This window comes from Pelophylax lessonae (genome assembly GCF_965119305.1).
Source record: "Pelophylax lessonae genome assembly, chromosome: 8".
Lineage (NCBI taxonomy): Eukaryota > Metazoa > Chordata > Amphibia > Anura > Ranidae > Pelophylax > Pelophylax lessonae.
The window spans coordinates 70,067,908-70,082,574 of NC_138775.1; the positions used below are offsets into that span (position 1 = coordinate 70,067,908).

At 40.6% G+C, this 14,667-nt stretch overlaps 1 protein-coding gene across 1 annotated transcript in view; it reads left to right on the forward strand.

The window, feature by feature from the left end:
* The window catches only part of FGD3 (FYVE, RhoGEF and PH domain containing 3), a 429,081-nt gene that overhangs the window by 351,301 nt on the left and 63,113 nt on the right, over positions 1-14,667 (forward strand). Inside the window, exons 11-15 of the mRNA XM_082266526.1 lie at positions 6,263-6,355; positions 8,368-8,447; positions 9,869-9,899; positions 11,808-11,909; positions 13,103-13,165. Of these exons, the coding sequence (XP_082122652.1) occupies positions 6,263-6,355; positions 8,368-8,447; positions 9,869-9,899; positions 11,808-11,909; positions 13,103-13,165 (369 nt within the window). The remainder of the gene's footprint in view (positions 1-6,262; positions 6,356-8,367; positions 8,448-9,868; positions 9,900-11,807; positions 11,910-13,102; positions 13,166-14,667) is intronic.

Here is a 14,667-nt window from a genome sequence, read left to right on the forward strand (position 1 = left end):
TTAGATGGGATTTCCCTTTGGGTCCTTTCACATGGGCTGCCCGATCAGGTCCGCTTATCAGTTTTCCAGGCGGACCTGATCGGACCCTCCAGTCTCCCCTATGGAGTGGCGGATGTCAGTGGTGACAAGTCCGCTGACACCCACCGCTATCTGATTCTGTCCACAAAATCCTGACTGATGGTGGTCCTATTTTCCATCCACCTGGCAGATTGGATTGGATATGATCGAATGAAAATGGACAGGCGGTCTGTTTTAACCCAATCTCCCCATAGAGGAGAGCGGGACTGTGTCCATCTCCACTCTGCACGGTGAGCAAAGATGGAGCTGTCATCCACATACTCAGCGGGCATCAGCGGAACGATCCCCTGCTGAGCAAGCGGGTCTCGCAAAACAGAGGCGCCCGCGTGAAAGGGGCCTTTTGGGAGTACCTCAACAAAAATGCCATTTTTCGTGCAGTTTGTATCCTAGTGCATACTCATGGGAGAATCAGTTAGCCGATCACACAAGCAAGATATTGCTTATCTGGGGGATGTTCTGTATACCATCTGTGTACAGAACATCTCCAGGTAGCCATATTGCATTGCATTTTACAGAAAAGTAAAGTTCATTTTTAATAACATGTAATTACAATATGACTTGTGCTGCAATTGTATATGCTATATATATATATATATATATATATATTTTTTTTTTTTTGCTCATTATTTTCCCAAGAAAGTGGAGTTACCCTTTAAGACCAGGTAAAGGGGAACTACAAGCCACAGGCTGGTGGGGTATGTTGATAACATGTTGCTCAGGATCTGAAGGCTGCGGGTCCAGTTTTTATTAGCTTACAACATTTAGTTAATAAGACATCTTGAGCAAGATTGCCTTTTCCAAGTCCTTCTGTCTCCCCCTGGATATAGTTTCAGGACTCGTAGTGCTAAGAACCATTGGAGGCATTAAATTAATTTAGTGCTTTGAGAATTGGGTTGAAAAACGAATTCTGTGTTATAGCCCCTTTGAGGTTTCTTTACCTTGTGTAATTGCTGCCATTATGTCTGCAAAAGCTCAATGAAACCATCTAAAAGATAGAAGCAAAAGAGACAGTACAGAAAGATGCAATGGATTTAAACAGATGGCGCCGAGCACAAGTAAGGGACAGGGAATTTATTTAAAAAGTTGAGCATTTCTTTCTATAATTTTGCAGGAGTTCGAGGTGATTTTATGTTTTTTTTTTTTTTTTCAGAAATAATTGAGAAAGCAATCTGATTTATCGGAAAAATCTTATCATTGTGATTTAGGCCCCTTTCACACAGGCGTTCCGTATGTCCGTATATCACCCCATCCGTTTGCGGGTTATATACGGACATAATGCATGTCAATGGGATTGCGGATATCAGCGGATGACCATCCGCTGACATCCGATTTGCATTCTTTCAGTTCTGTTCCGTTTTTTTGGAACGGAACAGAACCCTATTATTTCTTCCGTTTAAAAAATGGAAAGGACGCAAAATCGGATGTCAGCGGTGTCATCCGCTGACATCTGCAATCCCATAGACATGCATTATGTCCGTAAATCATCCGCAAACGGATGGGATGATATGCGGACATATGGACCGGATGACACAAATGTAATCCGTGTCCGTGAAAAAAAAAAAAAGTGCCGGAGCGGATCGCAATACGGTCCGCTACGTGTGAAAGGGGCCTAAATGTTTTGAAATCATGTTCCTAGCAATTGTGTACAGTGGGGAAAAAAAATATTTGATCCCCTGCAAATTTTGTAAGTTTGCCCACTCACAAAGAAATTAAGGGTCTATAATTTTTATCATATCATAGGTGTATTTTAAATGATAGAGACAGAATATCAACAAAAAATCCAGAAAAAACACGATACAAATGTTATAAATTGAGGTACAGTTCAGTGAGTAAAATACAGTAAGTATTTGATCCCCAGGCAAAACATGACTTAGTACTCGGTGGGGGAATCCTTGTTTGCAAGCACAGAGGTAAGAGCCCTTTCACACGGCCGCTCCGTGTGTCCGCAAATCATCCTATTTTTTTGCGGATGATTTGCGGACATAATGTAAGTGAATGGCACTGCGGATGTCAGCGGAATACCATCTGCTGACATCCGATTTTCCTCCTTTCAGTTCTGTTCCATTTTTTCGAATGGAACACAACCCTATTTTTTCATCCGTGTAAAAAACGGAAAGGAAGGAAAATCAGATGTCAGCGGTATCATCCGCTGACATCCGCAGTGCCATATACTTACATTATGTCCGCATATCATCCGCAAACGGATGGGATGATATGCGGGCACACGGAGCGGATGACACAAATGTCATCCGCTCCGTGAAAAAAAAAAAAAAAAAGTCCCGCAGCGGACTAAAGCAGCGGAGCGGCCGTCTGAAAGGACCCTAAGACGTTTCTTGTAGTTGGTTACCAGGTTTGCACACATCTTAGGAGGGATTTTGGTCCACTCTTCTTTACAGATCTTCTCTAAATCCTTAAAGTGTTTGTTACAACAACACTTCATATTCCTGATATCTGCATGCCATACCATGTACTTGTATAAGAAAGAATCCTGTTCTTTGTATTGCTTCCTTTATGTGAAATCCCTGGTGTTCCTGCTAGTCCCCTTGCGTTTCTAATAAAAGCTGACCACACTAAGCAGGAGAGCACATTGTGGTCAGTTCTCTAGCTATGCTGGGAACTCAGTGTACTCTCCTCCAATGATCAGACTTTTCTTGACACTCCCCCTCTGCACAACCATTTACTGGCAAGCTAAGTGGGCTGCTTCTCCTCCCCCCAGCTTTTATGCAGCTGAGAACAGAGGAAATGTGATCATTTAAAAAAAGGCATTTATGTTTTTTTTTTTTTTTTTTAATATCTGTACAAATATGCGTTGCCTATCATTTCTATTTTAAACTGAATGGGTTGTTTTCATGTGATCGTTTACAATCACTTCAAGGTTTCTTGGCTGTCGCTTGGCAACTTGAAGTTTCAGCTCCCTCCATACATTTTCTATAGGTTTAAGGTCTGACTGGCTAAGCCACTCAATTACCTTAATGTGCTTCTTCTTGAACCACTTCTTTGTTGCCTTGGCAGTATGTTTTGGGTCATTGTCATGCTGGAAGACCCATCCACGACCCGTTTTCAGTATTCTGGAGGGAAGATGGTTCTTATCCAAAAGTTTACAATACATGGCCCTGTGTCTATTGGCCCTCAATGCGGCAAAGTCGGCCTGTACCTTTAGCAGAGAAACAGCCCCAAAGCATAATGTTTGCACCTCCGTGCTTGACTGTAGGGATGTTGTTCTTAGGGTCATAGTCCGCCTTTTCCTTTTGCAAGAGCGCCTCGGCTGTCCGGGATGCTCCCCCCCCCCACATTGGCTGAGACAGCAGAGGTAGCCATTGGCTCCCACTGCTGTCAATTAAAGTGTGTAAGCCAATGAAGAGAGAGTTGGTGGGGTTTAACTGTGGCTCCTTGTGTGAATGGAGACACAGAGCAGCGGCTCTGATCGGGTGGGAGGAGCCAGGACCCCCGGAGAACCTAGAAGAGGAGGATCGGGGCTGCTTTGTGCAAAACCACAGAGCAGGTAAGTATATCATGTTTGTTATTTTTAAACAAAAAAAAAAAACAAGACTTTAATATCATTTTAACCTTTGACATAAAAAAAAAAACCTGGAAGCTGATTGGTTTCTATGCAGAGCTGCACCAGATTTTGCACATTCCAGTTTTCGTAAATCAATCCTTTCGAGACAACACAGGAAGTGTGGAGAGGACACATGAGACCTCTTTTAGTTTTTTTCACTTTTCGAACAGATATAACAAAATGCCTTCAATTGTGTACCAAAAGGTGTAAAAAAAGAGATTTTTTTTGTTAAGTTTACATACAGTTTAAGTTGTTATGGTATACAGTATATTGCTTTTTTTCTTACTTTGTATTCCTGTGACACCAGGATAAGAAATAAAGATAATAGGAGTCTATGGAACATGAAGACACAGACCACAATATAAATTTCAAAGAGATGTTAAGCTTTCCCCACTATACTATAAGGGCTCATTTACACTAGCGCCCTCACTTGGTATGTGCGCCATTTAGAGAACACTTTGCATTTTTTCAATGCATTCTCTAATTGAATGAGATGGAGAGGCGGGGCAGTGGCATCAAGATTTCTACTTCGTGCAAGCAGAGAACACTTTGCATTCATTGAGTAAATGTAAAGTGTCCTCTGAATGTGCCCGTGCCGAGCGGGCGATATCCTGTGTTCAGTTAGCAACAATGCAGCCATATGGCACTATACCTATAAGCTAGCAGCAACCACTGTAGTAAAAGTACCTACTAAAGTCATTTACAACTTTCAAGGGGATCCCACAGGTATGGCCCAATCTGGATCAATGTAACTATATAAAATTGTTTTAAGATTTAAAAAAGTGACTGTTCTATGATCAAAAGACCATTTAAACCAAGTCACAGCTGTAGCAGATCACCTTCACCCACTGCTTCTTTTAACCTTTTAAACCTCATCACCTATTTTTGCACTGCTGTGCATTAGTAAAAATGCATAGCAGTGCAAAAATAAGTGAAACTATTATATTTATATCATATTTTAGAAGGAAAGTTACATATTTGGCATATATTCAATAGAGCATACATTTTAAATATTTTATTATGCTTCATACTGATTTTAATAACATTTCTTTTTTAATGAGTCAAATAAAAAAAAATACGGCTTATGAATATTTTATATTTACCACTTGCAGCCAGCAGGGAGGAAGACATCTCTACAAGCTCTTTCTACTGCTTTTGTGCAAAATAGATCTTAATGACTCAACCGTAGAACCATATCCCTTTCCCAAAAGCATTGTTTCTAACTGGAACTCCAGCCAAAACAATTTTTTTTTTTTTAGCGGGGAATACAGTGGGGAAGGCTTTTTACGATACTTGGTACAATCTAGTGGCCAAATGTGGTATTTTCAGTTTTAAATCATTAACCGGTTGCCGACCGCCGCACGACTATATACTGCGGCGGTCAGCCCCGGCCAGGCAGAGTGACGTATCGGTACGTCACTCGCCTGTCACTGACTTGCGAGCCTATCGCGGGCGGGCGCGCGCCCGCCGAGGCGCGCGCCCGCCACGGCTCGTTCACAGACAAGTCAGTGCGTGTGACCGGCGGACTCGATGTCCGCCAGTCACACTGCGATCGCTCCTGTGAAGGGAGAAAGACAGAGCGGCTTGTGTAAACAAGCTGCCTGTCAGTTCTCCCTGTGTAAAAGTGAAGATCTGTCCGTTCTACTATGTAGAACGGTTGATCTTTGCTTTTACACCAATAGGAATGTCCCTGCACAGTTAGAATCACGCCCCTAGGACACACTTAACCCCTCCCTGTCCAATAAAAGTAACCCCTTCCCTGCCAGTGTCATTTTTGCAGTAACAGTGCATATGTATAGCACTGATTACTGCAGTAATGTCACTGGTACCCCCAAAAGTGTCAAAAATGTCAGTCAAGGGTCCGATCTGTCCGCCGCAATGTCGCAGTACCGAAAAAAAATCGCAGATCGCCGCCATTACGCGTTAAAAAAAAAACACCAAAAATGACAAAAATCTTTCCCTTTGTTAGTAAACGCGATAACTTTTGCGCAAACCAATCAAAATACGCTTTTTGCGATTTTTTTTACCAAACATAGGTAGCATAAAACAAATTGGCCGAAAAATGTTAAAAAATTTTGATTTTTACTTTTTTGTTTGGGGAATTTCATATAAAAAAATGTGAAAAATATTGTTATTTTTGCAAAATTTACGCTCTTTTTTTGTTTATAGCGCGTGATCAAAAAATCGCACAGGTGATCACATACCACCAAAAGAAAGCTCTGTTTGTGGGAAAAAAAGGACGTCAAATTCGTTTAGGTACAGCGTCGCACGACCGCGCAATTGTCCGTTAAAGTCACGCAGTAAAAAATCGCAAAAAAACCCCTGGTCCTTTAGCAGCCAAATCCTCCGGGGCTTAAGTGGTTAAAATCCTTTTATCAGCACAGTAAATAGCAATAGCCTGATGACATTTTGTTTTTTGCCTCATTCACATAAAATGAATTTACATGCAGAGCATATTGTTATGGAATTATATATATATATATATTTATCAAGAGATTTCCTCCTTTAAATTATGAACCATCCAGCACTTGTTGCCAGAGCACAGTTTAAGAACAATTGTTTTAGACCGTAAAGATGTAATAACAGAAAACTCATCCACAATTCTGTTTTTGTGTTCTGTTCTAGTTTAACAGCATGATGCTATACTGCGTTCCGAAACTCAGGTTGATGGGACAGAAGTTCAGTGTACGGGAAAAGATTGACATTGCTGGGATTCAGGTGAGAATGAAAGAAACAGGATACCTGTGTCTATTGTTTTTCTAGATTACTTTTCCTGGTGGTTCTAGAGCCCAAAACCTGTTTTAGCCTAAAGCCGGCTATACATGGTTCGAAATTCGGCCAGCTTAGCAAGGACCAGCCAAATTTTGATTCATGTATGTGCAGCCTGATTGTATCCAAGTCGATCCATCGATCAACTTGGGCATACCCAGCCTGTCGGATTTATCTACATGCGATTATAGCAGTAACCATTGTATTCTGCCAGCCAGGAAGGTTCCCTGCGCCATCACTGGCAGAATACAATAGCGCTGCGGAAGGGAACAAGGTGGTTTTCTTTCCTTTCACCAGTGATGAAAGAAAAGAAAATTGAGTCATCTATGGCTTACTTAAATGTCTCCATTCACCTCATTTGTGTAATTGGAGAAATCCATTGGCTGAATGTAAAAATAACTAACCTGTATGGCCAGCTATAGAGTCAGTATGCAATACCAATATGTGGCCTGCTTGAATTATAATACAGTGTTCATGTATCAGGAAAGTGATTGTAAAGGAAACATTGTTATTTAAAAAAAAAATAATAAAACATGTCATACTTACCTGCTCTGTGCAGTGGTTTTACACAGAGCAGCCCTGATCCTCCTATTCTCGGGTCCCCTGCCGGCGCTCTGGGCCCCTCTCCCTTTCCAAATGCCCCCATAGCAAGCTGCTTGCTGTGGTGGCACTGGTGCGTGCTCGCTCCCGGGCTTGCTCTTTGCATCCATAAGACACAGAGAGCACAACTCAGCCACGCCCAATGCTCAGAAGTGGGAGCCAATGGCTGCATCTTAGCCAATCGGGAAGGAGAGACCTGGGCAAACCTCGGGTCTGGTGCACATCGCTGGATCAAGATCGGGCTAGGAAAGTATTGGAGGGGGCAGATGGGGGAAATGCACACTGAAATGTTTTTTTACCTTCATGTGTAGAATGCATGAAAGTAAAAAAGCTTCAGCCTTTACATCCACTTTAAAGCTGAATTTTAGGTACAGTGATTGCTGCTAGCTTCTGGGTCCCATGCCGAGCAGCTGCCCTGCTGCATTGGGCACACAGGAGATCACTCGCTTAGCATGGACACCATTCAAAGATCACTTTATTGGTGAAGTGAAGAGGCAGAGTGGTGATGTCATGTTCTCTACCTTGTCCAATCATTCATTGAGAAATTGCAAAGGAGTCTGTGAATGCCACCCTTGCTGAGCAAACAACCTCATGGCATGGGACCCAGAAGCTAGTGATGATCACTGTACTAGTGGTGCTTCCTAGAGTGATTTCCACCTTCCCCAGGGATTGGCAAGGTATGGTAATGCATAACTACATTGTTCAAATCGGGACCAAAGTAACTATGCAAAAATATCCACACCTAAACATAGTGTTTATTTAAGAATTTTCAGTGTTGCCATCAGATTCCCATGTGGAAAGTAATGTTGAACTAGGGATCTAAGTGGTAGAGATGGGCAAAATAGATAATGGCACAAGAAATAATGAGACCATATAAAATCAATTAGAAATTAAGTTCTAAAAATAAGAAACTGGGTACAAACTACTACTGTCACTATTCTAATTCAGGAGAAATGGTTAGGGCATCCTGAAGAATCCTTTCCTCTTTTTACCTGCCCTAGAAGTGATCAGTTTCCAGATCTACCTGACAATAGTTGGAGGATGACAGGTTTCAGAGATCCCTGTGCACCTGTGTAATCCACACAGTCTGTCCAACTCTAGCCCAGTCATTGTGAAGAACTGATGGTAATTACCAACTGCTGCTAATTCAAACAAGCTCTAAAAGTGACAAATGGAATAAATAATTGTAAATCTGATTGGCTGCAGAGAAACAACGACTGTTCATATTAGTAATCCTTTGGTAAATGAGTTCCCTTATGCCTATATTTTACAGTAGGGATAGTAAAGAAAGAGAAGAAAAACGCTTTTAATAATATCTTATTATTGGCAAGAAAAGTATAACTGCCTTCAATTCTTTCCAGGTCCAAGAAATTGTAAAACCAAACTCATCTCATACTTTTCTGATAATTGGGAAGAAGCGGTCACTAGAACTGCAAGCCAGGTATTTCTTGTATTCTTTTTTTTTTTTTAAACACCTATTCCAAAAAAGTATGTGTATTTGTTTATACATTTCTAATGCTAACAATACCCCTCTCATAATAATATATCACAAAACAAAACTGTTCAAGTTATAGATACACTACCTGTAAAACAATGCATTCTCCAGCTGGGTAATCCTGAAATTGATTTACCATAGCTATTCAGAAAGGATGCTGATTGCATTAAATGACATACAGATGCAGCTACAAAATTTGAAATAACCTTCAAAGTTGTTGTAAACCCTTACATATACCCACTGAAATGACTAGGCTCAAGTTATACACTGAATGAACATGCCCCTTCTACACAGTCTCATAGGGAAGCATGCACAGCTGAGGCTGTCAGTCATCTGCTGTGTGCTGGAGGGGGAGGGGGAGTGGCAGGGGGTGCTTGGGCTGGGCCATCGCCCAGGTTTGCTTGGTGTCTTTGCCTTTCTCAATCTTTTTACCCCATAGGAACCCTTAAAATACTTTTCAGGTCTCAGGGAGCCCTTGAAAGAACCTATTCAATGATGGTTAGTAGGAAGAATTCCCCTTGAATTGGTGTCTAGTAGGAAGAATACCCCACCTAAAGTGCTGGTCAGAATGGCTGTCTGTAAGGTTTGAATGGGTAAGAATGAAGGGTAGAATGATCATTAGGTTCATGCATCTGCCTCTGCCAAGTGGTGTTGACCCTGGAACTGTCCAGGTACCATCTAATGACAGGTCAGTCAACCAAAGCTCAAGGAGCCCCTAGCAACTTCTGGAGGAACCCTGGTTGAGAATGGCTGGCATAGACTGTCAAAAGTGACTCATGCAAATAGTGCAAGTGCACAGTATAGAAGAATGTGCTTTGTTCATTTTTCATTTCAGGGGTTTACAACCACTTTAAATCTGTGCACAAAGTAGGAGCATTAAAATAGGACATGGAAAATGGCATGGATAGAGTGTAAAAAAAGCTTGCCCTAGCAGTATTAAAATACAGTGCCTTTGAAGTTTATCCCAGTTCAATGAGCCCATGATGATGGATATTAAACTGCCAAATTCTGGGTATAAGGAAAACTTCTTATGTGTTATGTGTGCCTGCCAAGCAGCCAAGTGTCCCTGGAAAGCGGTTTGGCATTTGCATCAGCAGCTGTGTTGGCATAATATGTTATGTCAGAATAAAGTTCTGATAATTTTACATCTGCTGTAACACAAAAGGGTGAAGCCCTGAATTCACTGCACAGTATTACAGTAATTTGTGTGATCAGCTGTTTTCACATAACTTATTTGAGTGTTAAGTGGTCGGTTTAAGATGCATTCATAAAAATGTACTTGTGTTTAATGAAAGATCAGTTTCTTTATTGTGCTTTGTATTTGAGGTCATCGAGTTAAATAATTTAGTTTGTTTTTCCCTTTGTAGGACTGAAGAGGAGAAGAGAGAATGGATCCAGGTAAGTACACCACCATTAATTGTTTATATAACCTTGGAATGCCAGACAATATCCACTAGAAATTATTTTAGTGTAGAGAGTAATGCACTACTCTTGTTTATATATATATATATATATATAGCTGGATTCGGCTTTGATCAGGTCTTCGATCATGTAACCTGGATGTCTAAAAACCGCTGGACACCTCCTTCCTAGATAAAGTGAGCTTAAAGAAGGAGAGGGAGGTGTTATGTAGTCCTAACACCATGCTGTTCAGTGCAGTTTTCACAAGAGGACAAGAAATGTGTTAATGGCAGGATTACCTGATGAAAAATAATGCAGCCACCATATCAAAAGACCGATCAGCTGAAATAATATAAATTTTTGTTTAGGTTTGGATACACTTTAAGGGCTTTGGGTAGGTGATGGAACCATTTCTTTCGTAGGTCGTTTTCGATATGTGTATCCATTTCTGCTCCTGCTGGGCAGTCAGATTGTTGTAAACACCACTTTATCCAGCAGGAGCAATCACATTCACCACAGTCAGTGCATTCATGGCAGGATGGCTTTGACAGGCTGTTTTAATGAGATCTGATCTCCGATATGTTCCCTCTGACACCATTGCACTTTTTAGCTATCTGTAAGGGGGTAATTCTTTCCAATGACTTCAAGTGTAAGGAGCATTATTCCCACTGACCATCACACTAATATATCATGAGTTGTAGATACAGTAATTATTATCAGGTTCCCTGAGACCAGAAAGTTTTTTCAAGGGTTCCTCCGTGTTGAAAAGTTTGAGAAAGGCTGCTCTAAATTATTGAGTTTGGTTCTTTACAGTGAAGGGTACTGCTAATCCTACAACCAACAAAGACATATCAGACAATCGTGCAGTTCCAGCTGTGTGGAGGCTGTTTGAGAAAGGCCATTTCCTGATCCAGCATGACTGTGCCCTTGTGCACGTGCCAGCTCCAAAAAGGCATAGTTTGATTAGTATGGTGTGGAGGAGCTTGAGTGGCCCTCACACAGCCCTGACCTGAACCCTACTGAACACCGTTGGTATCAATTGGAATGCTTTGAAGCCACGTCTTCTCGCCCAGCATAAGTAACTCTTTTGGCTAAATGGGCCCAAATTTACGCAAACATACTCCAAAATCTTGTGGAAAGCCCACTCAGAAGAGTTAAGGCTGTTCTAGCTAGTTCGTAACAATGCCATGCCCATGGGTTTAAAATAAGATGTCTAACAAACTCATATAGGTGTGATGATCAGGTCTCTACAAACATTTAGCCATTTACTGTGTTAAACAAATATTCCTTAAAGACCTCCATCAAAAATGTTCTTTAATCATTAATTCTTTTTTTGGCCTCTTTCACTTCGGTTGGCAGGGTTGGGATGAGGAAGGGGGGATGCTTTTAAAAACAGGCAGTTGAGCTGTGGTTTTACTGCACCCAACCCACAAATTTAAAGCAGCAAGCTTTACATTTGGTTGGGATGCATTAGTCCCATTGAAAATTGCCATTTGGCCAAAATAAAAAAAGGCATTCAAGAGGCCTTCTGAATGCATGACATTGGCTGCTTAGGCGCACTCTGAAAATTAATCCACCTCCAATAAATTTTCAGAGAATGGGCAAATTTGAACTACACTAAGACTTGGGGTGGCTAAAGAGGGATCAGCAGGGACCAGCTGAATTTTGATCAGCGTGTGGCATTCCCTGTTCAACTGAAGCCAAACTGGAAAACCTTTGTTGATCAGCAGTGACATGTTAAAGCTCATATGAGATTTCATTGACTGGGTTTGGTTTCATGTATTTTACCCTGAGTAATTGGTTATCATTCCCACATTGGCAGATAAATTATAATTTACTTGAATAAATTCAATAATAATAATAATTTCAATAATTAACTTGAACGTATGGTTTACCTTTATTCAGGTCATCCAAGCAACGATTGAAAAGCACAAACAGAATAGTGAAACATTTAGAGCGTTTAACAGCTCCTTCACCCGCGAAGAAGACCATTGTCCAGACTCGCCGGTAATTATCACAAAATAATATAATGGGCTTGCAAATTATGGCTTTAATTATAGGAGCCAACTGAAATTATTTGTGTTAACATGCCGACCATTTATTTAGGAGTAGTGTTCTTGGGAAAAGAGAATTGAGATGTTCTTAAAATAGGCTTCAAAATTGTGGTGCCCCAATTCTAAGTATATCAGAAGTATGAAGCCACAGAACGGAAAGAGTCTAAATGAAGAGTGGTCCATTTTATTCATAAAAGCCAATCAAGTTCTCGCTTTAATTGTTGGCCCTATAAGCATGAAAGAGAAACAAAAATTGGTTACTAGGGGCATTAAAGAACATTGTTTTTAGGAATATTCAGTCATTAAGCCTGGGTCCTATATTTTTTTTCTGGTCCTTTAATGTTTTCAATGGCTTCTAATGCCCTTAGTTCCACTTGATCTTAATCAGAACAATGGCCTAGTGGTTAGCACTTCTGCCTTGTAGGACTGGGGGTGTTTAATTTGCATGGGCTTCTTACCAGGAACTCCAGGTTCCTCCCACACTCCAAAGACATACTGGTAGCCTAATTTCCAAATTGGCCCCCAGTATATGTGTATTTGCATTTAAGATGTTTTGATTGTAAGCTCTTCGAGAGCAAGGAATGTGAAATATCCCTGCGTAAATTGTCAGCACTTTATCAAGACCTGTAATAAATATTAAATACAATTAAATAAAAAAACAGCCAATTGGTAAATAGTAAAAATACCCATACACCTTAAGAGGAGATATCCACATTTTAACAATTCCTCCTTAGATGGTACATATTGGGACCTTCACAGTTTTTTGCAATGGGAAACTTCAATCTCAAATTCGCCTGCAGTGTAACTGGTAAAATTGAGATTTCAGTTCTTGGTCAGTTATACTTCTATGATGGCTATTTGTTATGGGGAGCAATAAAGACAGCTAAGGATATAGGATCTCACATTTGCTTGCAAAAGACATGTGAGAAGAAGGAATGTGTCTGTGTGTTGGGTGGATGGATGGATATGATCATGTATAAATGAATAAATCTGAGAAATCTAATCAGCAAGAAATATGATTGAATGTACACTATGGCAAATTCGTTTTGCTTGGTTTGGCTGATAATTGATCAGGACATCGTAAATCCTGAGGTTTAGCAGATACTGTACTACCTAATCTAAAACTGTCACCTGTTTCCAATCCAGATCGCAACCCCTGTGTCATGTGAGTCTGCACCCGGATCAGATGGCTGCAATTCACCTGGAGGCGTAAGTGATTTATTGTTTTTTTTTTTTTTAAATGTTACTCTCTGCTGTGAGGATATAAAAAGACACAATAATAAAAACAAAAAGATACATTGCACCATATTCATTAATATACTATTACCTGAATTTCCCTTGGCCTTTTGCAGTTCCTAAACAGCAGAGCTCAGAGTATGAGAGTAAGAAGTAGTACAAGAAGCCACTTAGTTCACATGCTGACAAACATGGTGATAAGAGGGGAAAGCAGAGTAATGAATGAACTTTGCTGCTTCTCCTTTCACTGTCCAGTCTCAGACTCGGAGCAAATTTATGACAGCCTGGGTTCATTAATTCATTGGTCGTAGTACTGTAGTAAGCGCGTACAATACATAAACACTTCTTTTATTTTGCCACAAAAGTGGCAGTGGTTGGAACAAACTGAACTACTGCCAGGGGTGTTTGAATAGATGAAATATTCATGATGCTCTCTGCGCTTTAAACGGACCTCTGAGACTATCACAGTGCAGGTGCATTTATACGGAGACTTGATTACACAGGTGGATTCTATTTATCATCATTAGTCATTTAGGTCAACGTTGGATCATTCAGAGATCCTCACTAAACTTCTGGAGAGAGTTTGCTGCACTGAAAGTAAAGGGGCTGAATAATTTTGCACGCCCAATTTTTCAGTTTTTTATTTGTTAAAAAGGTTTGAAATATCCAATAAAATGTGAACTGAGATGGTTGTCAGTTCACATGCTGACAAACATGGTGATAAGAGGGGAAAGCAGAGTAATGGATGAACTTTGCTGCTTCTCCTTTCACTGTCCAGTCTCAGACTCGGAGCAAATTTATGACAGCCTGGGTTCATAAATTCATTGGTCGTAGTACTGTAGTAAGACCGTACAATACATAAACACTTCTTTTATTTTGCCACAAAAGTGGCAGTAGTTGGAACAAACTGAACTACTGCCAGGGGTGTTTGAATAGATGAAATATTTGCATAAAAAGGTGATTGCTGCAAGCACCCCTGGCGATTTCTGTTTGAAAGCTATAGGAAGTATCAATGGACTACGAACTGCAAATCCATCTACTGCAGTGGAGAATGGGACTTGTAGTTTATTCATTTACAGATCCCTATGAATGAATGACATGGCTGTGCAGGCGAGGGAGAGGAACTCCAGCGTGCTGTCATGGGGATGGGGCAGTGACTCGGGGTGGGGAATTTGGAACATATTACACCCTAAATACAGATGCAACATAGAACATGTTAATAAAGAAAAAATCAGGTGCGCTAAATTCACGTGTGTCACAAGTCAGGAGGTGTATGACACTATAATAAGTATCTACCACACTCCTGTGATGTGTGCCTTGGTTGATGTGCAATCAGAATGGGTATACAATAACACTATATACTCATATACATAAACATAAATGTAAATATGACTGTGATGAATAAATCGTGGTGTATCAATGTCACTCCAATGAAAGTCAAAAAAGGACAACATAAACGTGCACGCTGAAAATGT